We start from the raw sequence: 25,776 nt of genomic DNA on the forward strand, positions 1-25,776 counted from the left end.
TGACTCTGTATAACAGAGATTCCTACGTGCCCAGCAGTGAATCACATTAGAAAGCTGGCTGCTACTGGGAAAGGGGACCAGGGCGGTGCTGTGGTCTAAACCACTGAGCCTCTTGGAAGGTTGGTGGTTCAAATCCCCATGACGGGGTGAGCTCCCATTGCTCTGTCCCAGCTGCTGCCAACCTAGCAGTTCGAAAGCACACCAGTGCAAGTAGATAAATAGGTATCACTGCGGTGGGAAGGTAAACATCATTTCCGTCATGGTGTTCTGATGCGCCAGAAGTGGTTTAGTCATGCTGGCCACATGACTCGGAAAGCTCTCTGCGGACAAACGCCGGCTCCCTCGGCCTGAAAGCGAGATGAGCACAGCAACCCCATAGTCGCCTTTGACTTGACTTAACCCTCCATGGGTCCTTTACCTTTTACCTTACTGGGAAAGGCCTTTAGTGCAGCAGCAGAGAACATGCTTTGCACACTAGAACAAAAAACAGGTCCAAATGCCTGGGATCACAAGACCCATTGGGATCCTGGGCCAACGTAGACAGTGGAGAACAAAACTGCCCTATGGATACGGCTGTGTTCCATCTTCTTAACACGCAGGAGGGCAGAAGTTGCCTTGGCACAATGGAGCTGGCGCTAGAAAAAAACCCTTGTAGCCCAGCCGCATCACACAGAGCTTGTGAGCATTACCCGTCGCCTCGTGTGTCATATACTGGCGTCCACCAGGGGTCAGTAAAACCACATTACAAACATTCCACAACATGGTATGTAGCTTTATTCTATCATAATAATTTAAAAGTATTTGTACACTGCATGGTCACTTTGTTTTTCTTTGTTTTTACACAAATGTATACTTATTCGTATATCCATGAACCACATCTAAAGGGGGCTTTGCAAAGACTGGGCACACTGTGGGTTCTTTCTCTTTCTTTCTTTTCTTCCTTCCCCCCTTTTCTTTCAAGCATAAAAATAAGTTTGAAGCCTTCAGGGAGAGAGAGAGAGACAGCCAGCCGTTTGGAGTGTCTGTGAAAACTAGTGTTCCTTCTAAGCGCAAGCTGTCCCCAGACACCACTCGCTCGCTTCAAACTATCCATATGTTTGGCATTAACCAAAGCTCTCTTGACTGTGATGGACTTCGAGAGCCAACATGTGCAAATAACATTTTCTCAAGAAATCCCACAGCAGGAACAAGAAAGAGAAGAGAAGAAAAACCCCACACACTCCAGGTTCTAACGTTTCTGAAATATTACTTATCTCTGGACTTTATGATTTAGATATTAGTGTACATAGATACTCGCGGGGCTTGGGAACACAGGAAATTAGCTAGCACACAGCTGCTCTTTACGATGGGCTCACACAGCAGTTACACCTCTAAGCTTGTCTATCGGGCTTCTTCCACAAATACCTTTCCACTTGGCACACAAAAAAACGGGGAAATCCAACTATTCTAAGACCATCAATGCTTCTCTCCAGACAAGATTCAGGGGGAGGGGGAGGAGGAGGTTTTGCTTCAAATTCTGTGCTGCCCTGACCAACAAAAAAAAAAAAAGGACAGCTTTACACAAAATTGCCATTTTAAAACCATTCTGGCAGTGGGGAAAAGAGGACTAAGCGGCAAATTCAGCGCTATACTCCCAAGCGCCAGCCCAATTCATTTACAGAGTGGCCAGCATTTTCACCTCGCCTAGGAACTTTTCCGAAAGCATTTCCAACTTTTTCCACAATTATAAAAAAAGGATGTAAATATTCTTCTCCCAAAACTGATCAGGATTCCCGCGAAGGGAACCAAATATTATGAAGCTTTTGTTTGGCTTTATTTCAGTACTTCTTACTTCCTGAACTGGTCCTGCAATGCAGGCCAATGTTATTATGGCCAAGTTTTAGATTTGAGGCAAATCTAAAAAGGAGCATCTTTTTTCCAAGGGCGTCAGTAGGTGCACAGCTCATTCTGCTGAACAAATGGCATTTAGCCTCATCCCAACAAGGCAATCCTCACCTGTATCCCCTAGCCTAACCCAAGGCTAGTCAACATGGCTCCCTCCCAGTGTTGTTGACTACAACTCTCATGCCTTTGTCATTGCCAGCTGCGTTTCAGACAGAGGAAATCTGGCCCAGGACCACAAAAGCCAAAGAAAGAGGTGGATGGAGCCACAGGTCTGTGTCAGGTTGCACCTCAGGGTACTCCAGTTAAAATGGCCTGGGCAAAATTCTTCATCTAGGACCAGGTTGCCAAAAATTATCCAGAAGCAAAAATTGTCAGGAGTTCAGAAGTTTGTTTCTTTTGAAAAAAATATTTCGAGAAGTTTCAGCTAAGCCCTAGCTCCATACCTTCCTTTACTTAGCAATTTCAGCTACCCCTCTGCTCACTAAATCTGGAATGAGGTTGGCACTTCGACGATATGCGAGTTTTGCTACCCGCCTAGATGCCAACCTAGAGCTCAAAGATTCTCCCAAGTGTCCCAGTGGGCTTTCCTAGGTAAAAAGGGAGAGGGGGGAAGTACTCCTAGCTTCCTCACCCCCAGGATGATCAAGAGAGCATAGGGGGGAGGGAAAACGTTGGCAGAGAGCCTTTTGAAAAAGAGCTGGGTGTAGGTCCAACTGCAGCTGCAATATGCCACAGGGTCCTCTAGCAAAACACAGGAGTGGGAATTGAGCCTCTAAACATGAAATGTGTATATGATTGCCTGCGCCGTATGAAAGGAACGATCTTGGGGCACCTCAAAAACTTAACGTGACGTACACTTTCACAGCTGCACCCCGAGACACAAAAGCTGCAGTTCTCCAGTTGTTGTTGCAATGTCATCCGCTTCTGGCAGCATGGCCGACGTCAGGAATGGTGGGAGGTAGAATCCAGACATGTTTAAGGTGGCCTGCGGCTTTGTGGGTTACCGCTTGCATCACCAATCTGGTAAAAATCAGCCAGATCTTTAAAGGTGCCTCAATGTTCTCTTTCGGTGTCTGAATTTTGTAACAGAAGAAGCTACTGCACTTTAGCAAGTTGCAAACACAAAAACAAAAAACTAGATCTGGGAATGGTGACCAGGCAAACTTTGAGGAAATGTTCCAGTTGCCTTAGGCTGCTCAGGCTCCAAACGTAAAATACAGGCCGGCACAGCAAGCTTTTTGGACCAAACTCTTGAGGTTCCCTTATTTTCTCCTTTTTTAGACAAACACCAAAATCAGAATTCTAAAAGGTTTATCTCCAAAGCTTTGGGATTATTATTTTTTGTAGTTGTTGCAAAAAACTTATTTAGGTAGGCTGAAGGTGCCTACATTTTCGGGGGGGCGGGGGGCAAAGAGGAGAGAGAGAAATCAGACATGATTAACCCAGTGAGGCCTACCACTATCATAGGGAACACACTTAATACAAACCACTTGAAGATATCCATATAATCGATATATATTAAGAGACCAAGCCCCCAAAACCTCAGCGAGTTTTGGGTTTCACACGCGTACGTTTGGGGAAGGAGACAGAGACACCATTTTCTATGTTCGTGCCCTTCATGACCCGAGGCGAGAAATGCATTTTGCACTTGGTGAGTCGATACCCGAGCGCAAAATATCATCTCCCCATCACACACAAGAAAGCAGTCCTCAGGAGAAGGGGGCGGGAATCATCTGCATCAGGAAGGATGCAGAAAGGGGCAGTTCCAATTGTGAGGATCAATATCCAATGACCTTTTTGTTCTTATGGAACACAGGCTGGCTACTGGCCCAGCGTCCAAAAGGAAGAATTAGCTCGTCCCAGACCTGCACCTATCTTCCCCCCTCCAGCCAACTTCTTGGGTTTGCCTCAAAAGGCGAAGCAGAGAGAGGAGGGGGAAAGGACTGCAGAAGCTCGTGAGTTCAGCTAGGTAATACTTAGAGGGAGCACTGGGTATGATATATGTACACGTGGCTAAATGCTTTACATATTACCTAGATACACATAAATATTCAATATATAAAAAATAAAGTGCTTTCTATCGGGTCCTGATGAAAGGACATTATAAAACATTTCACCAACTGCAAAGCAAAAAATTATTACAATCAAAAAAGAATATTACATCCAACGTACATGAGGAAAGAAAAACTAACACAATATGTACAATCCGCTGGGCGTCCCAGGAGGAGGGGGTGGGAAAGGCGGAAGCATCCCTTCATATACATGGTATATACATATATAATCTTTAAGTCAATATATTATGACAATATATATTTTTAAACCTTTGTTCTCGGGGATGGGGGAACCCAACACAACCCTACAAAAACACAACAAGCATCAAGCACACGAGTCCAAGACTAAGACACCAAAGCTGTTGCCCTTGGCCAGCCGCCCCGTTGTCGGGGAAGATGTGCCACCGCTCCTTCCTGGGGTGCAGAGCCTCGACGTCTTGCAAGGCACTGTGGGCAGCTGCCGTGAAGTTGGCATCGCCGGTGGTCAGCAAATCGAACACGCAAGAGTAAAAATAGATGTCTTTCAGAAGCATCTTCTCGTGGCATTTTGCCGTGGCGCTCTCCAAGGTGTAGACAGACCGGGTCTGGCTGGAAGCGCCCGGAGGGAGGAGCTGCCCCATCACAGGCAATGGGAGATGCCCGCTGTCGTCAATGCGCTCGCTGGAGGGGCAGCCGTTCACACAGAGCTGTAGGTCTTGGCTCTCTTCATAAGCCATGGCGAGCTCTTCCGGCATGCGTATGGCGAGCGTTAGGTAGCGGCCCAGCTGGCGCACAAAGACCGTGGTCCCAATGTACCGGGCGTGCATCTCCACGTACTTGCCGCTCACCCGCTCCACGATGTGCAAGCTCTTGGTGTCGCCGTCGCCACCGCTGGTCGTGCCGTCGACAAAGGCGGCAGGCAAATCGTCGGTCACGGCCTGGTACACTTTCTGATCTGTGCAGTCTTGGTAAGATTTGAAGATGATGGTGATCTGCAGAAGGAAAGGGAAGCCAAGAAGAGGAGATTAGAGCAGGAAACGACACCACACACCTCTCGGCTACGTGCAGCTGTTTAAATTCCACTCAAAAAGACTCCATTCGCTGCCGGGCACCAAATTCAACACCCGCTAGGATGCTACCACTAGCACAGTCCAATTATCAGCATGCAACATTCAATGAAACAGAAACCAACCTTTGCCCCAAAGTAGTCTTGGAGCATCACAAAATGGTGTATCTGAATTGTATGTCACGGTGCAAACAACATCTTCTACCAGCGTTTCTCAAACTTGGGTCTCCAGCTGTTTTTGGACTACAACTCCCATCATTCCTAGCTAGCAGGAGCAGTGGCCAGGGAAGATGTGATTTGTAGTCCCACAACAGCAGGAGACCCAAGTTTGAAAAACACTTTCAGATCATCCTTTCCCCCAACCTGACGCCTTCCAGATTTTTTGGACCGCAGACACCAAATGTCCTAAATTCCAGAAATCACAAGCAGGTTAACATGCTACCTTTCTAAAGGTTCATTCCCAGCGCTTTGGCTTCCTACTCCAAGACGGAGCAGTTCATGAGGGAAAGAAGAATTAGCAACTCACTGTATTGTTAAGTTCTAGCTGAATTGCCAGTTAAGGGACCGAGAGTATGCTCAAACTCGCAGAACTATTGAATGATACTTTTACAGAGTGATAAAAAGGGGGTTTTATGCCACAGTAAAGATAGCATGAAATAAATGTGCATTAGTGGGCTTGTAGTGAAGACAAACCCCTCAGGCTTCACTACAGGCCAAGGAGTCTGCTGTAGGAAAAACAACATCCCTTCAGAGTGGCCAAAAGAGTTTGGGGACATTGAGGGATGAAGAAGCAAGTTTTTTTCTGAGGGCAACCACCTGCCCCATGCTAAGCAACCAAGAAAGATTCACTGCAATGATTGTGAGACAGGCTCCCCCGCTCCCCTGAGTCCCATAAATGGTTCCATGAAGAACTTTCTGACTGTAAAAGCTGTTCCGTGGTAGAATGGTCTCCCTCGGGAAGTTGTGGGCAATTTCCATCCTTGGAGGTTTTTAAGCAGCGGTTGGAGGGGCTTCTGTTTTAACTACTTTAGCTGAGATTCCTGCAATGACCCTCACGGGCCAAGACCACATAACACCGGTCTTGAAAGACCTACATTGGCTCCCAGTACGATTCCGAGCACAATTCAAAGTGTTGGTATTGACATTTAAAGCCCTAAACAGCTTCAGCCCAGTATACCTGAAGGAGCGTCTCCACCCCCCATCGTTCTGCCCGGACACTGAGGTCCAGCACTGAGGGCCTTCTGGCGGTTCCCTCACTGTGAGAAGTGAAGTTACAGGGAACCAGGCAGAGGGCCTTCTTGGTAGTGGCGCCTGCCCTGTGGAACGCCCTCCCATCAGATGTCAGAGATAAACAACTACCTGACATTCAAAAGGCATCTGAAGGCAGCCCTGTTCAGGGACGTTTTCAATGTGTAACATTTTAATGTATTTTTAATCTTTGTTGGAAGCTGCCCAGAGTGGCTGGGGAAAATTATTATTATTATTCCAATGCTACAATTCTACGATGCCCTCCTGTGAGTATGAACCCATCCCTGGAGAAGTGGATTGGGAAGCTCTTAGTTCTTTGTGAAGTACTGGTTTGAACATTAAAGCTTGGGGAAGCCTCCTCCAGGTATTCCTATACAGACAAGCTGCCTGAACCCTGAGTTTTCAGAGAGCTATGCAGCAGTAAGAACTTTAGCAGATGGTGGGGGACTTAGAAATAATGTTGAAGGCAAGTAACATGTTGCACTGAAATACGCTGCCTGGAGAGAAAGAGAGAGAGACATGCAGCCCATAGGAACCCCAGGAAAAGCACTCTGAGAAACATGCAGACTTTGCAATGCCTGAGGGTCCCAGACCAGGCCTTGCAGGCCCAATTTCGGCACACTGAAAGCGACAGAATTGGGGTGTCGCCAAAATCCAGGAAGCCAAAGTCAGGGAGGGAGAAGAAGTAAACCCTCCAAACTCAGAAACAGAAAGTTACAAAATGCCCGTCCACTTTTCAGCCTATGCTCATTCACAGGGGCAAAGGGATTTTCAGATTCTTCCATTGAAGCCTTTCTTATTTCTGAGCCCTTTCTTCGGCATTTCTGACCCCTTTCTTCAGAGGAGCCTGGAGACTGGCTGTTCTCTGTTATTGCCCTCCCCTCCTTAGCTGTCCAAGATGGCTGCAGAAGACAGGACAATCCTCCTGGGGAAGGCCACAGATCTACACAAGTATTCCAGGGCAAAATAACAAAGAAATCGAGGAAAGAGGTACGCAGGAGGGCTCCCCCACCATGACATTAAAACAAAAGCCTTATTCCACAAAAGACCAAATTTTCCCATTTTGCTTTCGCCACCCCATTTGTGCTACAAGGAAAGTAGGTCCTGGGCACAAGATAAATGCAAGGTTGCCTATTAGTCTGCACAACTTATCCAGAGCTTTGCAGAAGACAGGACATTGAAAAAAGTGAAATGTGAAATCGCCAGCAGTGTTTTAAACACCCCTTTGCCCTGCCCCCCCAACCCCCTCCCTCCTCTCCACCCCAAAACACACACCCTCATTATTTCAGCACCACATGTTCCCACCGGTGCTGGGTGACTGGAATTTTCCAACAGTTTCCTTCGGTTTAATCACTTCGACGGCTATCTGCAGACCAGCTGCAGCCAAGCAATCTGTTAAATGCATAGCCGGGGGCCACAGCTGAGACCAGCGGGGGGGGTGTCCCCCCCTTTGGGCAGTGGGGGGAAGAAAGCAGTTGACTTTGAGTGTTGTCTGGATTGGAGCAAGAATTCAGCCCCTTTCTACTCCACTGGAGCAACTCGCAATCCCTCTTTTGGCATTAATCATGTTAAAGCTCCGTTTGAGAACCCTGAGGGAGGATATGCTGGAGATTGTCTCTCCGAGTAATTTGTTGCGTAGCCAACTCCTCTGCCGAGGAGTTCTCTCTGAAGAGAGAAAAAGAGCAATCTGAAAACAGCTGCTTTCCCCCAGAACAGGAAGAGGAATGATCTAGCAGCTCCAAACACAAAAAGCAACATGACTTCGGGCCCTTCTCTGCAGCCTCACTAGTGCCACTCAGCGAGGGAAAGTTAATTTTGGCAGGCTGGATGAAATAAGTGCAAGTCTGCTCACACTGAAGTGAGAGATTAGCAGGACAAATCACTTCTAATGAGAGACAGAACTCTCTCCCCCACTGCCATCTTCGCTTTGCAAGTGCCATAAAATTGACACCAGCCATGATGAAAGGGAACATCTCTCTGAGAAATCACAGAAAGTACCATATTTTTTGCTCTATAAGACTCACTTTTTCCCTCCTAAAAAGTAAGGGGAAATGTGTGTGCATCTTATGGAGCGAATGCAGGCTGCACAGCTATCCCAGAAGCCAGAACAGCAAGAAGGATTGCTGCTTTCACTGTACAGCGATCCCTCTTGCTGTTCTGGCTTCTGAGATTCAGAATATTTTTTTTCTTGTTTCCCCTCCCTCTTGTTGTCTGGTGCGTCTTATAGAGCGAAAAATACGGTAACTTGCTTTGTTTTATCAATCAGCTAGTTCTATCCTTGGGAGGAACTTGGTTTATAAGAATTAGGGGGGTGGGGGTAAAAACAGAACAAAAACCCAAACACTGTTGCTCCCAATATTAGCCTAATAGGGCTGGCATGGTGAAACTGTGACCCTCCCAAGTGTTGCTAGAACACAACTCCCATCCTTCCTGACTATTGGTGATGCAGGCTTCGCCAGCAACATCGCAAGGGTACCTGGTTGCAGAAGGGTACAGTGGTACCTTGGGTTACATACACTTCAGGTTACAGACTCCACTAACCCAGAAATATTACCTTGGGTTAAGAACTTTGCTTCAGGATGAGAACAGAAATCGTGCAGTGGCAGCACAGCGGCAGCAGGAGGCCCCATTAGCTAAAGTGGTGCTTCAGGTTAAGAACAGTTTCAGATTAAGAACGGACCTCCAGAACGAATTAAGTTCTTAACCCGAGGTACCACTGCAGAATCATAGCTTGGAAGAAACCCTGAGGATCATCCACTCTAGTGTTTCCCCAACTCGGCTCTCCAGTTGGACTACAATTCCCATCATTCCTGACCACTGGTCCTGCCAGCTAGGGATGGTGGGAGTTGTAGTCCCAAAACAGCTGGAGACCCAAGCTGAGGAAATGCCGAGCTCGTCCAACATCCTGGCACCACAGTCCAACTAAGTGTGTGGGGGGGGGATGCGTGTACAATGAAAAGGACAATAAAACATCACCTGCTCTCTTTTGGTTTCTGCGTCTCCACTCCCCCCCCCCCCAATTGCTCAGCCCAGACACTGAGGTCCAGCCCCGAGGGCTTTCTGACGGTTTCATCACTGTGAGATGTGTGGTTACAGGGAACTAGGCATAGGGCCTTCTTGGTGGTGGTGCCCGCCCTGTGGAACGCCCTCCCATCAGATGTCAAGGAAATAAAACAACTATTTGACTTTTAGAAGACATCTGAAGGCAGCCCTGTTTAGGGAAGCTTTTAATATGTGAGGTTTTATTCTGTTTTTAATCTGTTGGGAGCTGCCCAGAGTGGCTGGGGAAACCCAGCCGGATGGGCAGGGTATAAATAATAATAAAAAATATTACTACTACTACTATTCATGAGCTAAAGGGAAACTTTGGCCCTCCAGATGTGGCTGGACTACAACTCCCATCAACCACTGGGCCATGCATGCTAGGACTGATGGGAGTTCCACAACTTCAAGGAGGAGACATGTTCCCCACTCCTGGTATGCACCAACAAATGCAAGGGTGAGAATTAAGCCTAAACAAGACCCAGGGAAGTAGAGCTTTGTCCACAGACCACTTAGCCTTGAAAAGGTGCCAAGCAATCGTCTGCCTTCCTGCTGCCCTGAGTGCAGCACTGATCTGCAGCTGGTCTCTACAGGCCACACAACTCCTATTAAAAGGCAGCAAAGTTTTCCAAAGTCTGTATTAAGTAGGGTCGTTTTATTTTTTTAAAAATGGATGCATTATGCAAGGCAATGTAAACATCTCTCTCTCAATTTAGAAACCATAATGCAATATAATCTGAAACGTATTAGTATTCTTGGCTGAGCATCCCACCTTTGGGATAAGGACCTTTTAAAAAATATATTAAACCACACTTCGAGTTGCTGCTTTCCAGCAAGGCCAGGATCAAGCAAATAAATAGTCATCTTTCATGGATTTAACTTTTCAATCAGGCACAGAACTCCATTATTAACAGGTCTACAGAATATCCTCAAACTGCCCTAAGGTATTAGGGAAGTCGCAGATTGTGACTCAACTTGCTAACCATTTCTCAGCTCAAGGACAGCATTCCCTTCTAAGCAATCTTACAGGAGCTACATGCCAGTGGGCGATGGGGCCAGAGGCAAAAGTGTGGGTAAACTATGGAAATCGCTGTAGTGGTCCCCAACTTGGACGGTTTTTTGAAGAGGAGCAGACAAATTCAGAGAGGAGAAAGCTAGCCAAGGTTACTAGCCGTGATGGATATGCTGTGCCTCCATGGATTGGAGGATACCATTTCTGAAAACCACAGCAGAGAAGAGTGTTCTTGTGTCCTACAAGGCTTCCACAGTTAGCAGTCACTGCAAGAACAGGATGCTGGACCAGGTGGGCCTTTGGCCTGATCCAGCAGATTCTTATGTTCTTATCATTTTTACCTTTGTACAGTACAGTGGTACCTCGGGTTAAGTACTTAATTCTTTCCGGAGGTCTGTACTTAACCTGAAACTGTTCTTAACCTGAAGCACCACTTTAGCTAATGGGGCCTCCTGCTGCTGCCGCACTGCCAGAGCACAATTTCTGTTCTCATCCTGAAGCAAAGTTCTTAACACGAGGTACTATTTCTGGGTTAGCGGAGTCTTTAACCTGAAGCGTATGTAACCTGAAGCGTACGTAACCCGAGGTACCACTGTAGAGGCACGCGGGTGGTGCTGTGGGTTAAACCACTGTGCCGCTTGGGCTTGCTGATCGAAAGTCGGCGGTTCGAATCCCCGCGACGGGGTGAGCTCCTGTTGCTCGGTCCCTGCTCCTGCCAACCTAGCAGTTCGAAAGCACGTCAAAGTGCAAGTAGATAAATAGGTAATGCTGCGGTGGGAAGGTAAGTGGTTTTCCATGCGCTGCTCTGGTTTTACCAGAAGCAGCTTAATCATGCTAGGCACATGACCCGGGAAAAACTGTCTGAGGAAGCAGACAAACGCCGGCTCCCCCGGTCTGTAAAGCGAGATGAGCACCGCAACCCCAGAGTCATTCACGACTGGATTTAATTGTCAGGGGTCCTTTTACTTTTAAGGTAGACTAACTTATACACACACTCCTAACCTCTATTCAGGAAAAGAAAAGGCATTATAAGAGTTCAAAATGGCATTCTAGCCAAGCAACAACTTCTCAAGGAGGGTGCAAAGTAGGACAGGTAAGGAATATGACGGGTTAGTTAGAGGGATGCATTTGGCCCCCGGATCTGAGGTTTTCCATCCCTGCTTCAGGGAGGTGTCTAACGTCAATCATACTCAGAATACCACCCGCTGAAAACCACAGACTTAAGGCCATTCATTTCAACGGGTCTACTCCAAGTAACATTGGACACTGTCTAGTAACCAACTGCAACATCCACTCCTATCACAATTTCCATTTCTATGCAAGGATGCTTCAGACTAGACCATAAAAACAGCATTCTCCAACACTATACCTCAGGTTACATATGCTTCAGGTTACAGACTCCGCTAACCCAGAAATAGTGCTTCAGGTTAAGAACTCTGCTTCAGGATGAGAACATAAATCGTGCTCCGGCGGTGCAGCAGCAGCAAGAGGCCCCATTAGCTAAAGTGGTGCTTCAGTTTCAGGTTAAGTACAGACCTCCAGAACAAATTAAGTACTTAACCCGAGGTACCACTGTACTCTCAACACAATGTTGTTGGGTCAACACACTCCAGACTCCCCAGCCGGCATCACAAATTGTCAGAGATGACAGGAGTTGTAGTCATATATTGTAGTTACCTCTATTAGTTTTTAAGGGTTTTGCTGATTTTATCTGTGCTTTACAGACAGTGATTTTATGTATATTTGTTTTTTCAACAGCTTTGTGTATTTTAGCTTGGCTACAATCTTTTTAGTTAGAAAGCTTTGTGATCAAGCAGCTTATGAATCTTTCTAAATAAATAAATAGCCCAACAACATTTCAGGAGAAAAAGGCTGGTTGTAGACCCTAGGTCCGTATAGTAAAAGCTATGGTTTTCCCAGTAGTGATGTATGGAAGTGAGAGCTGGACCATAAAGAAGGCTGATCGCCGAAGAATTGATGCTTTTGAATTATGGTGCTGGAGGAGACTCTTGAGAATCCCATGGACTGCAAGAAGATCAAACCTATCCAGTCTGAAGGAAATCAGCCCTGAGTGCTCACTGGAAGGACAGATCCTGAAGCTGAGGCTCCAATACTTTGGCCACCTCATGAGAAGAGAAGACTCCCTGGAAAAGACCCTGATGTTGGGAAAGATGGAGGGCACAAGGAGAAGGGGACGACAGAGGACGAGATGGTTAGACAGTGTTCTCAAAGCTACAAACATGAATCTGACCAAACTGCGGGTGGCTGTGGAAGACAGGAGTGCCTGGCGTGCTCTGGTCCATGGGGTCACGAAGAGTCGGACACGACTGAACGACTAAACAACAACAACAACAGACCCTCCAAATGTCCATATTTTCCAAGGACAGTCCAGGATTGACAGAAGCCATCCCAGTTCTGACTTGATCCTGGAATGTCCCGCTTTTCCTTAGGGCGTCCCTAATTTCGTCGGAGAAATGTTGGAGGGTATGGTGTTATGCGACCCCCGAGCCAAGGAGATAAGTGACTATACAACCTTTAGAAGACATCTGAAGGCAGCCCTGTATAGGGAAGTTTTCTAAATGTTTAATGTTTTATTATGTTTTCAGATACAGTCAAACCTCAGTTGTCGAAAATAATCCGTTCCGCAGCCCATTCGGCTTCCGAAATGTTCGACAACCAAGGCACAGCTTCAGATTGGTTGCAGGAACTTCCTGCACTCAAGCGGAAGCCGCGTTGGACGTTCGACTTCCAAAAAACATTTGGAAACCGGAGCATTTACTTCCGGGTTTTCAGTGTTCGGGAGCCGAAACTGGAGGCATTCAGGATCCAAGGTTTGACTGTACCGAATGTTGGAAGCCACCCAGAGTGGCTTGGGGCAACCCATTCAGATGGGTGGGGTATAAATATTAGTAGTAGTAGTACTGGGACGCGGGTGGCGCTGTGGGTTAAAGCCTCAGCACCTAGGACTTGCCGATCGAAAGGTCGGCGGTTCGAATCCCCGCGGCGGGGTGCGCTCCTGTTGCTCAGTCCCAGCGCCTGCCAACCTAGCAGTTCGAAAGCACCCCCGGGTGCAAGTAGATAAATAGGGACCGCTTACCAGCGGGAAGGTAAACGGTGTTCCGTGTGCTGCGCTGGCTCGCCAGATGCAGCTTGTCACGCTGGCCACGTGACCCAGAAGTGTCTACGGACAGCGTTGGCTCCCGGCCTATAGAGTGAGATGAGCGCACAACCCTAGAGTCTGGCAAGACTGGCCCGTACGGGCAGGGGTACCTTTACCTTTACCTTAGTAGTAGTACTAGTAATAGCAGTAGCAGCAGCAGTATTGAACAGAACGTTCCTATTTTCATCAGAGAAATGTTGGAGAGTATGGGGTCTTGGCAGAGGCAGCCAGCCACTACTGTAGCAGACCCGCCGGCGAACATGCTGTTTCGGTCTTTGCTACGAAAGAGAATCAAGGTATGATTTACTGCTCTCCAGGTAGCATTCAAAGTCCTCCAATGGTCACTAACTGCTTTCCAAATTTAGCTAGCAGGCTCCCAATGCAGGTAGGCCCAGCCCTGGATGAGCTATGAAAGCACATCCATCTTGGATGTAACTGCAATACACAGGAACTGCAAATGCATTTTTCCCCAGGATGCTATTCTTCGACAGAGTGGGGGAGGTATCCCCTCAGGACAACCCCATCCAAGCTACAGACTAAGCTGCTGTGTCAATTACTGCCCCTTAAATGTTTCTTCCCACACTGGCCCACCTTGAGGAGGCTCACGCAAATGTTTTTTTAGTCACTGAACCTCTAGACACCATCCGCATTGCTTACTTGTTTCTCTGACCTAATCCATAAACTGCAATAACTTACTCTGGCACATTTGGTCTCTTACCACACCATTTATTATTAATAGGAAATATTGTTGTGCATTTAAAACATCAATGCCTTTGTTAAACATTTCGCCTCTCTCCCCCCACCCCACCCTGCCCCAACTCTCCTTCCGAACTACTTTGCCTCATTCATTTTTAATACTTCCATTCCACTCGATCCTCTCAGCTCACCAGTAAGGAGCACTTGCCATAAATCCCAGCTCTCCTAAGACAACCTACGCCACACAAACACCTGAGCTCTATACTTAATGCGCAAAGTTCAAAGCTCTACTCAGTGTCACCTCACTGGGTGGTGCTAAGCAACCTCACTCGCTCTCAGCCTGTCAAAGGTTACCTATGAAAGAGTGTTCGAAGCTCGGGTATACAGTGGTAGCTCGGTTGTCAAACATAATGCGTTCTGGAAGACCATTCGACTTCCGAAATGTTCGTTAACCAAGGCGCAATGGGCGGTCAGCAAATTCCTTTGAGAAAATGGAGAAATGCGCCTTGGAAGCCATTCAACTTCTGAGGCGCGTTCGAAAACGGAAGAATTTCCTTCCGGTTTTCGGTGTTTGAAAACCAAAACGTTTGGCTTACGAGAGGCTCAAAATCCGAGGTTCCACTGTATAAGCGAATCGCCAAATGGCACCGCAAACCTTGGTTGCAGTGGCCACAATGGAACACCTAGGCACCTTTCCCACCAATGGGATTTATTTTTTATTGTTATTTTCTTTTCATTTCCATACTGCTTTATATTTTAAGGGGGGAGTGGATCTCAGAAGTGGTTTACAATGCATCGAAACATCCAATAAAACAATCCAGAATCAAACAAATTCGAACTTCAAGGAAAGTATTTTGAATGCTTCTCTCCAAGGGAGATTTGGCTTTCCCTATATACCTACTCAATTTATAGAGCTGCCCTGCAGGAGAAGTACTCTAGGAAGTCCATGTGGTGTAGTAAGTAGTGTGTTGGACTAAGACCTGGGAGATCAGGGTTCGAATCCCCACTCAGGCATGACCAGAGTGAAAAGCTCTATTGTACAAGGAAAATCTGTTGCGCTGGTAGAAGGAGTTAGTTGGATATGACCCATGTATGTTCCTATTGCTGGGTTCAAATTTAAAACTGGATACTAGGACACCAATTCAGCATCCCATAAGCCCCAATTTCCACTGAAGAGTTTCTAGGCCTCATGGGTTTCAAAAGTATGTTTTGATAATACAGAGGCAACTTCTAATGCCACAGGTGGGTTTGTGCATGATTCATAGGACCCAGAGATTGAAGCTCCAGTGCCCCATGGAACACATTGTCCCTGCACATCAGTAGGCGAATCAGACTATAAATTACAGAAATTTTCCATAAATTTGCTTATGTTTACATAATCCATGCAAGCCAACAGTCTCAACGTCGGTGTTTTGTTTCCAAAAAATAAAACACACAAGTTGTCCTGGTGAAAGTTTTTGTTTTCCTGTGCTCTTAGGAAACTGCCATTTTCATGGGCACAAGCTGCCCAGTCTGAGACCCGCCTCCAAGGTACATCAACATCTTTTAAGTCCCAGCTCCTATTTTCCACCGAGGAAGAACATCAGGCAACAGGAAGGAACCGTGCCCATTAGAGCAGGGAGTGCTGGCCTAGATGGGCTAATTGCCTACCTCAATATAAGGCAACCTCTCACAACTACAATCAAGGAGACATTAGCTCTGAAGTGGTTTATTTCCTTGACATCTGATGGGAGGGCGTTCCACAGGGAGGGCGCCACTACCGAGAAGGCCCTCTGCCTAAGTTTTTCCAGGCATCCTCTAAGCCATAGCAAAGAGCCAGCAGGACCTCGCCTATCGCTACGGAAAGGTAAGTTTGCGCTTAAACTTGAAAAGAGAGGAGAAGCCGTCTCATGCACCTGATAAGGAGCAGAGTGACCTGCTGCTCTGAGATGCAGCGTAGGATACTGTCCCATCAAAAGTAAAGTAAGTAAAGTAAGGACCCCTAGACAGTTAAGTCCAGTCAAAGGCGACTATGGAGTTGTGGCGCCCATCTCGCTTCAGGCCAAGGGAGCCGGTGTTTGTCCAAAGACAGCTTTCCGAGTCATGTGGCCAGCACGACTAAACCACTTCTGGTGCAACAGAACACTGTGACGGAAACCAGAGCGCACGGAAGCGCCATTTACCTTCCCGCTGCAGTGGTACCTATTTATCTACTTGCACTGGCGTGCTTTCGAACTGCTAGGTTGGCAGGAGCTGGGACAGAGCAACGGGAGCTCAGCCCGTCGCAGGGATTTGAACTGCCGACCTTCTGATCAGCAAGCCCAAGGGGCTCAGTGGTTTAGACCACAGTGCCACCCTGTTGTCCCTACTGTCCCATCAACAGTATCAAAGATCCACCACTAGCCTGTTCTGATTTTGTATGAAGAACCAGATGGCTGCCATCTGACCCAGAAAGCCTTTTGCATTCAAAATGGTTCTGTGCACAAGGCCTAAATCCAGGTGCATTTTCTAACTACAGAGGTAGGTAAGCAATGCAAATTCCTTTTCATGCTGATGAACACAAAGTTGTTTTCTTGCTGTACCCAAGAAGGCTTACTGTATATTTTACTGTACCAAATTCTCTTCCGGAAATGTGGCTGGCATGCAAGTCAAAGGCAATCCCAAAACAGGTCTGTCTAGCTAGCATATCTATCTATCTTTTCAAAAGCACAGTCGTCATGCAGGCTGCTGAAATGGCACTCTGACTCAACAGGAGGCCCACATATGACTTTTTTTGTTTTTTTTACTCCTTGCATTTTTCTGACAGATATTTTCAAAAAAAGATGCCTGTGGCCCAATGCCATTTTTGAAGTACAGAACCTACGGATGTTACTTACCAGAACAGATGGTTACCTGGATTTACCTGAAATAATCAATCTCTTGAGAAGAGCGAAAAGTGAGGAAGGATGGAAAAAGAACAAGATCCTATCAAGATATGGTAGTGACTCATTGCACACAGGTGCGAGCAGTTACAAAACTGGCATTTCAAATGACACCGAGAAACTAGACAACCAATCTCTTTTTTTTTTCCTTCAAGGAAGTGAAACCAACATAAGGACAGAGAAGGTAACCCTGAGGTCAAACTTATTTTCTTATTTTGTCAGTGCCACCATTTCCCTCCCCACCCCTTGTTCTTTTGCTACCTATTTATGTAGATTCCAGGTGAGATTTAATCAATTTGAACCATCTGTTAACTTCTTCAGAGCGATGCTGGAAAGCAGATCAGAGAGATCTAGTGCTCTGCTCTGTGGATTTCAAGAAGCCTGGATTTACAATGCTGCCAAGTAAAGATCTTGCTGGGTTCACCTGCAGCAGAGACAGCAGCAATTCAAGCTTTTGGGGAGACAGCTCAACCTTTCCCCTCAAAATTAAATACTGCACAGAAACATAGTAAGTAATGGCAAAGGTGAACTCAAGAAGGTGGATAGTACACAACTCTTTGGCCTCAATGTCACAGAAACCAGAAGACAAAGCTCGTCTCAATCCGTTAAGTAAATTGTGCCTCCATTACTAATTGCCAAGCTCTGTAACTCACAGAAACAGGCACTAAAAGAAGCAATTCATGCTTCTTTCCATGAGTCCTTTAGTTGAGATCCCTGCATTGCAGGGGGTTGGACTAGATGACCCTTAGGATCCCTTCCAACTTTACAATTCTATGAAAATGAACAAATTGTTGTAAAAGTTGAGCTATGCTGCCACACTCTTGACCTGAAACCTGATATGCTCGTCTTCTACAGATAAAAAATGGCATGTGGAACGCAAGTGGAGTTTAAGAATCTCCTTTATTTCAACAATGTTACACAACATGCCCGGAAAATTAAAGAAACTGCAACAGAAGGGACACGAAAACAGCCATTTACCAAACCGTAAGAGTCAGAGCCAATCAGCGAAAGACAACAAAGGAGACCACGAGAAAGGCGAACCCTTCTGCAACCGAGATTGTTTACAACCTAGATGGCTGCATCTCCTGCAAGGTACTCCCAACCTTGCAAGAAACCAGCAAAGGAAATGAAGAGGACCTCTTAAACCTTCCCTGATTGGAAGTAAGCATAAGATCATCAAAGCTACAACAGGGTGTATCAAGGAAGAGGTTTCTATAGAATGCTATGTTAATTCACAGCAATGAGTAGTGCTGTATTACTCTTGCAGGGAGATGAGTAAATTTTATGTGCAGTCTCGTACGCGCTGAAGATCTTCTGCTGCCAGCCAAAACCCAGCACCACAAATCAGAAGCACATTCGGAGATTCCACAGTTGTTACTGAAAAACCCACACTCGTGCCTACGGGAAGACAGTGGTACCTTGGGTTACAGACGCTTCAGGTTGCAAACACTTCAGGTTACAGACTCCGCTAACCCAGAAATAGTACCTCGGGTTAAGAACTTTGCTTCAGGATAAGAACAGAAATCGCGCAGCAGCTGTGTGGCGGCAGCGGGAGGCCCCATTAGCTAAAGTGGTACCTCAGGTTAAGAACAGTTTCAGGTTAAGAACGGACCTCCAGAACGAATTAAGTTCTTAACCAGAGGTACCACTGTACAACACTTGCAAAGTTCATTCCATGCTTCCTGATTTGTAATGTGCATATTGATTAAGAAGAGCAAAGTATTCCCCCCCCACCACCAACTCAAGACAGGGGGTGGGGCTTCGTAGAGAGCCAGGAAGCCCAAATGAAAGGCCTTATGAGTCAGATGTGAAACCGTAGGCCGCCACTTCCCCGCCCCAGTTAAATTTGCTGTATCTCCAGACAACCTGAATTACTTCTCCCGCCTATTTTCTCCTAGGTCACCAAACATCGAAATTCATTTTAGTGCGCAATACAGGTGCCCAGCCTCACTTACATGTGATTACACGACCACATATATGCGCGTCGCAGGGAAATAATTAACTAGTTCAATTCAAACCCGGAAATGGCGGGAGAGAGCTGAAAAGTCCTCACAGCTTGCGAGGAGATGCTCCCCTCAAAGAGGACGTCATTGAGGGCAGAGAAAGCCCCTAAAAAACCAGAGGTGCAGTGGGGCTTTGTTTACGCTGCTCAGCCTCCCCGCCTAACAGCTGGTGTGTGGAGTAGCACAGCAGCAACAGCCACTGCTTCCCTGCGCTGTCTCCAGCCAGCCCCAGAGCTTCCATCCTAGTTGTGGGTATTTCTGGATACAGTATTTGGGGGTCTGGATTGGAGAGAGCGTGGCAGAAAGGGTGTTTAAAGGGTGCTCCCCACTTCACGTGATTTCACTTACGGAAGTAACCTCCACGTAAAGGGGGGGGGGGAGAGCGGCCTGTACTGTGTATGTTGTTTCTTTTATCAAATAGTTAAAATGGTATTGCCCTCCTTGAAATTAGGTAAGTACGTTCCCCCTTGGCTAATGCTGAAAGAGGGCTCTTGCTTTCAAACCTAAAAAGAATGCTGAAATTTCTGCTGCTTAAACCCACAACCAAAGTGAGCAGTCTGCTCTGGGGGAGGTGGGGGATATTTATTCCAGTCTAAATTCTGCCTCTAGACAGCATTTTAAAAAGTAGAGACATCACCTTGCCAACAAAGGTCCGTATAGTAAAAGCTATGGTTTTCCCAGTAGTGATGTATGGAAGTGAGAGCTGGACCATAAAGAAGGCTGATCGCCGAAGAATTGACGCTTTTGAATTATGGTGCTGGAGGAGACTCTTGAGAGTCCCATGGACTGCAAGAAGATCAAAGCTATCCATTCTGAAGGAAATCAGCCCTGAGTGCTCACTGAAAGGACAGATCGTGAAGCTGAGGCTCCAATACTTTGGCCACCTCATGAGAAGAGAAGACTCACTGGAAAAGACCCTGATGTCGGGAAAGATGGAGGGCACAAGGAGAAGGGGACGACAGAGGATGAGATGGTTAGACAGTATTCTCGAAGCTACAAACATGAATCTGACCAAACTGCGGGTGGCAGTGGAAGACAGGAGTGCCTGGCGTGCTCTGGTCCATGGGGTCACGAAGAGTCGGACACGACTCCACGACTAAACAACAACAATTCTGCCTGTTCTCTTTTTAATGAGTAATATATACTGCTTATCAGAACTTGCAATATGCAGACTTTAATTGCGAAGCCTCGTCCTTCCAAACAAAAGGTGATAGTTCTTGTTCGCTAGATGTCCTGTTTGAGGAGATCACTTTTGACAGCAAAAAAATAATTTCACGGGTGGGGGGGGCGTGTCTTGTTAAAAAGATGAGAAGCGACTGACTTGTTGTCATTAAGCTAGGTACGAGGCCACCCTGAAAATGGTGGACGCTTTATGCTACTTTGCATGGGTAAACATGAGAAAAGAACTATAAAAAATGGAAGACTTTTCCATAACGCATCTTTAAAAAGGGAATGTTTAAGCAACAGAACTCAAAGGGTTTCAAGTAAATGCATTAAGGCTTTCAGAGGTATGTCATGCACGGCTTCCATGACAGCACAAAGGTATTCTGATAAAAGCCTAATTGCCTGGCAGTGGAAGCAAAACCTCAAGGTCTGTGTAGCATCCAATAGAATCACCAGTGCCAAGAAACCTCTTTCAGACATCCTACAGTCGAAGTCTCTTTAATGAACACACCCACATCCCATTAGTTGCTTCTGCCTATTTGAACATCCCTGTGGATGCAGATGCACGCTTTGGATCAATCACCTCTTAACATTGACGATGGTATTTTCATTTTCCATTTTCATTTTTTGTGCTTGCCGGCTTCTGTTGTTAAAAGGCAGGGTGTTGAACGCAGCGCTTTCCCCAGGATTGCGAGCCTGGGCGATGCAACTTCAAAACCACATTAAGTAGTAACAAAAGACGGCACCACTCAGAAGAGCATCCACTTCGGTATCTGACAGCTCACTTATTCAAACCTCTCTATCCAAGAAAACTAAACGTCACACAGAAATTAATTTATTTTAATTTCACCTTTAGCTCAGCTTTCGTCAGCAAGAGATCCTGGGGTGGGTGACGTAGTTTAAGATTAAAAAAAATTACCAAAAGCCAGTGGTTAGAGCAGGGTTTCCCAAACCTGGGTCTCCAGCTGTTGCTAGACTACAACTCCCATCACTTAGCCTGGAGAAGAGGAGGTTAAGGGGTGATATGATAGCCATGTTCAAATATATAAAAGGATGTCACATAGAGGAGGGAGAAAAGTTGTTTTTTGCTGCTCCAGAGAAGCGGACACGGAGCAATGGATCCAAACTACAAGAAAGAAGATTCCACCTAAACATTAGGAAGAACTTCCTGACAGTAAGAGCTGTTCGACAGTGGAATTTGCTGCCAAGGAGTGTGGTGGAGTCTCCTTCTTTGGAGGTCTTTAAGCAGAGGCTTGACAACCATATGTCAGGAGTGCTCTGATGGTGTTTCCTGCTTGGCAGGGGGTTGGACTCGATGGCCCTTGTGGTCTCTTCCAACTCTGTGATTCTATTCTATGATTCACGCCTAGTTAGCAGGACAAATGGTCAGGGATGATGGGATCTGTAGTCCAAAACAGTTGGAGACCCAAGTTTGAGGAACCCTGGGTTAGAGGGCTGAACTAAGAACTGGGGAGACCAGATTTCAAACCCCTACTTGACCATGAAGCCCAGTGGGTGATTTGGGGACAATCATTCTCTCACAGCCTAGCTTACCCGCAGGGCTGTTGTGAGGATGAGAGAAGGAGGTAGGGAGGGAGGTGTACAACGCCTTAAGGTGCTTTGAGAAATGGTGGAATAGAAATTCAGGGTTGTGGGCTCCAGCCCCATGTTAGGGGGAAAAAATTCCTGCACTGCAGGGGGTTGGACTAAATGACCCCCCATGGTCCCTTCCAACTCTACGATTCTATGAAAAACTACCACCACAAATATCGCAACTGCTCTTCTTCAATATCACTATTGCTGGCCTGACAAATTAAGCACCTGGTGGAAAAGGTAAGTTCGTAGCCAGCGTGCAATACTACGTAATATTGGTGTCAGCCATTTTACAAAGGGGAGGGCATTCCACAGCTGGGGTACAACCCAGGAGAAGGCCTCTCTCAAGTTGCTGAACTATGAGCATCATTCAGAGATGGTGTCAAGAGCCTTCCCAGTAGAACTTTAATCCCAGCAGGACGGATAATAATAATAATAACAATTTTATTATTTATACCCCACCCATCTGGCTGAGTTTCCCCAGCCACTCTGGGCTGCTCCCAATCGAGTGTTAAAAACAATACAGCAATACAGACAGAGTAAGAAGAAGGGGGCCTTTGGATAACTGGGTTCCAAGCAATTCAGGGCCTTAAAAGTCACCATTAAGATCTTGAACTGGGCTTGATAGCATGTTGAATACTTAGGTCATAAAATGACTCCATGGCTACACTACACACACACACACACAGCACCTTGGAAGGTCATGAGGATTTTTTTGTTTTAAAAAAACATTAACACACTCCAGATCAAATTGTGGGTGCAGCTTGGAGCTGATATGCAGGCAGGAGTTTTTTTTTGGGGGGGGGACGGGGGACAGGGGCTGCGGTGGGATCCTCAACACCAAATTACAGGCATTAAGGGTCAATTATGCATAGAAAAGGACCAAACATATTGTTCTTCCCAAAATACTTATCTTACAAATTGCTAATTGTATGCTTCCACTGGCACTCTGAAAGCAGAATTACGTCACTTTTGTGTTGTTGTTTTTAATAACCACCCTGGCACTTCAGATTGCTCTTTAGCCCAAAAGCCCAGAGGCACTAACAGCGTTTCCTTAATGAAGTCACTCTCAGAAGCAACTTCTAAGACAAATCTCCATTTCTCCCTCCTTGGGTCTTAGCATTTGAACTCAGGTCTCTTAAGATTCATTGAACTTAATGGGACTACAACACTGGCTCAATATGGGCCAAAGCCATCTTTGAGTCAAGAGGGAAGTTCCCCACCCACTAGAATAATGTCAGACTAAATCTGCCAAGAGCAGTGACCCGGAGCCTCCACCTTTTTAATTCATACAAACAAGTCACGTCTTTCATACAGCTCTTCTCAGTCCGAAATATTCCTCATGGGGGGGGGGGTTCTTTTCAGTGTTTTAATCCTACTACTCACAAAAATTAAGACAATAGATGCCAGAAGTGCCATTTAGACCACTAGCATCAGCACTGTATAATTTAATTTGAATGTATTTATTTTAATAATGCTAATAATAAACATTTAAAAACAAAACTTAGAATTCTCATAGTCCAGCACACTACATTTACAAGAGTGCGGTTTCAGGATCTCTTTAACAGTTGGCATTAACACATCTCTGTTGTGTGATCCCAAGTATGTGCTCTTGCTAAAGAACAGAATAATTTGTAGAATCACAGAACTGTACACTTGGACACCAAAGATTATCTAGTCCAACCCGCTGCAATGCAGGAATATGCAGCTGTTCCTTATGGACATCGAACCTGCAACCTTGGCCTTATCAGCACCATGCTCTACCGTGTCAAAATCCATCTCCTATTGCACTCAGCTGCCAGGCACAACACAGCCAATCGAAAACTGGCTAGTAGAGCTCAATCTCCTTTCCACCAAACCTTATTTACAGACTGTAAAGCAACAAATGCGCTTCAACACAATGCAATTCCTTCCACGTTATTCCCAACCCCACCTTTCCTTCGGTATTTGGATAATTTTCATGCTGCTCATAAACCCTCCATTCTTCATCAACTCTCAGCCAATGTTCTCTGCCCACAGCACAAGAGACCTTCCTTCGGTCTCTGCATAGCATAGCAGGTGAGCTGCTCCTTAAAACCAGCTGTCTCTTCTTGGCCACCTATCTGTGAGCATGCTCTGATTACATGTTCTCTAGTCTGAAAGAATTAAACATGCATTCACATGCAACAGCTCTGCTTTCTCGCCACCATCACCAAAAAGGGGGAGGGAGGAAAGTTTCGGATTTAAAATATTGTTACAAAAATCGTGTGCCGCCACCGCCACTCTCTGCAAGATCCCAGGGGGTTCCGGGCACTCACCCCGGGTCGATGTTCCTTTGCAGAACTGAGACACGTCAGAGACTGCCGTAGCTTTAAGAAATCTCGTTTATTCACCTATTTACCAATTCAGTCTGCATGGAGGAAGCCCAGATCTTACAGCATGGTCACTTCAAGAGGGGCTTGTCCCCCACAGCAGTGAAGCCAGCCTTCAGCCAGCCTGCCCAAGATGGATCCCAATCTTTCTTCTCCCTTCTTCTTCCCAGAACACCTTGCTATAAAAAAACCCCAACACCTCTCTTTCCGTCACCTCAAAAACACACCCCATCACCTCAGCAACACCTGTCTCTCCAGGCCAAAGGATTCCTCTGGGGTGACCCATCAACAGCCTTTCGTCATGTTAACAGATTTGCTCTTCCGCTAGGCCAGCCAGGGTGGTTTGCATAAGCCAGCCCAGGGATTCCCTGTGAGCACAGCTCTGCGGCTTGTCCTTTCTTCCATATCCCAATTCATCAAAATCCTACCGTCTATAAATTTCAAATTCCACTGTAACTTTTTAAAGAGGAAAATAAGGCGTGTGCCTTGTACGCACCTTATTTGTGGCAGTGGCGCTGGATCTGGGGACCACGGGCACATTTGTCACCTGCACCGACAAGTAGTTGTTATCTATGAGGGGCCACGCCCCTTCCACTTTGCACGTCTGAAAGTGATCCTTAAAGGTCCGCAGGTGTGGGTCTCCAAACAGGCCACAGAAAAAGTACGTGGGCGGAGTCTGCTCTCCTCCCCCGCGAAGTTCGCCGGCTCCCTGGCGGCCGCTGTAATTACACGGGTCGTGGGTGATTTCAGGGTTCGTCGAGGAGGTCGGGCCATCCTTGGAGCAGTTCCTCTGGCTCATGAGATCGCTGATCCCCAGCACAGCCGAATGGTAGACCAGGTTCCCGCGGCAGACTTTGGAGTTGCGGTAGGTGCAGGCGGAATAGGCACGCAGGGCTTTGCAGAATTCCAAATCAAAGCCATCAAGGGCAGAGTTCAGGTGAGAAGTCAGCGCCACAAAGTCCGTGGTGCACTTCTGGATTCGACACGGCGTCTGCAGCTGGCAATCGCCTGGGCAAAAGAAGAGCGGACATTACTGGGCGTGATTCGTTTTCATAAAACAAGCAAACATACATACATCAGCAACATTATTTATATGCCACCCATCATCATCATCAACAACAACATTTATATACCACCCATCTGACTGCCCCAGCCACTCTGTGCAGCTGCCAACAAAATATTTAAAAACACAATTAAACATCAACCATTAAAAACTTCCCTTCAGATGTCTTCTAAAAGTCAAATAGTTCCACAGTGAGGGTGCCACTACAGAGAAGGCCCTCCGCCTGGTTCCCTGTAACTTCACTTCGCGCACTGAGGGAACGGTCAGAAGGCCCTTGGATTATATATATGATATGCTCAAATAGACGCATCAGAAGGACTTTCAGCAAAACTTCTTTTATTATTCCATGTGAGCATGCTCCAAAAGGGCTTTATCTTATCCATGCTCAGTCAGAAGAAAACACCAGCGACTTCAGTGAGACTAACTCCAGATGAGTGAGTTGCAGCTTCCATTGTCATCTGGCTCAGCCGGTAGAGCATGAGACTCTTAATCGCAAGGCTGAGGGTTCGAGTCCCACACTGGGCAAAAAGATTCCTGCAGTGCAGGGGGTTGGACTGGATAATC

At 46.5% G+C, this 25,776-nt stretch overlaps 1 protein-coding gene across 5 annotated transcripts in view; it reads right to left on the minus strand.

Moving 5' to 3' along the window:
• Positions 1-751: 751 nt before the first annotated feature.
• The window catches only part of RGMB (repulsive guidance molecule BMP co-receptor b), a 44,642-nt gene continuing 19,617 nt past the window's right edge, over positions 752-25,776 (minus strand). For all 5 annotated transcript variants that reach the window (XM_083404145.1, XM_083404147.1, XM_083404148.1 and 2 more), the window contains 2 exons: positions 24,646-25,157; positions 752-4,906 (listed from right to left, as the gene is read on the minus strand). In XM_083404145.1, coding sequence (XP_083260271.1) covers positions 4,241-4,906; positions 24,646-25,157 — 1,178 coding nt within the window. In that variant the 3' untranslated portion in view covers positions 752-4,240. The remainder of the gene's footprint in view (positions 4,907-24,645; positions 25,158-25,776) is intronic.

This window comes from Podarcis tiliguerta (assembly GCF_965153285.1).
Source record: "Podarcis tiliguerta genome assembly, chromosome: 11".
Taxonomy (NCBI): Eukaryota; Metazoa; Chordata; class Lepidosauria; order Squamata; family Lacertidae; genus Podarcis; species Podarcis tiliguerta.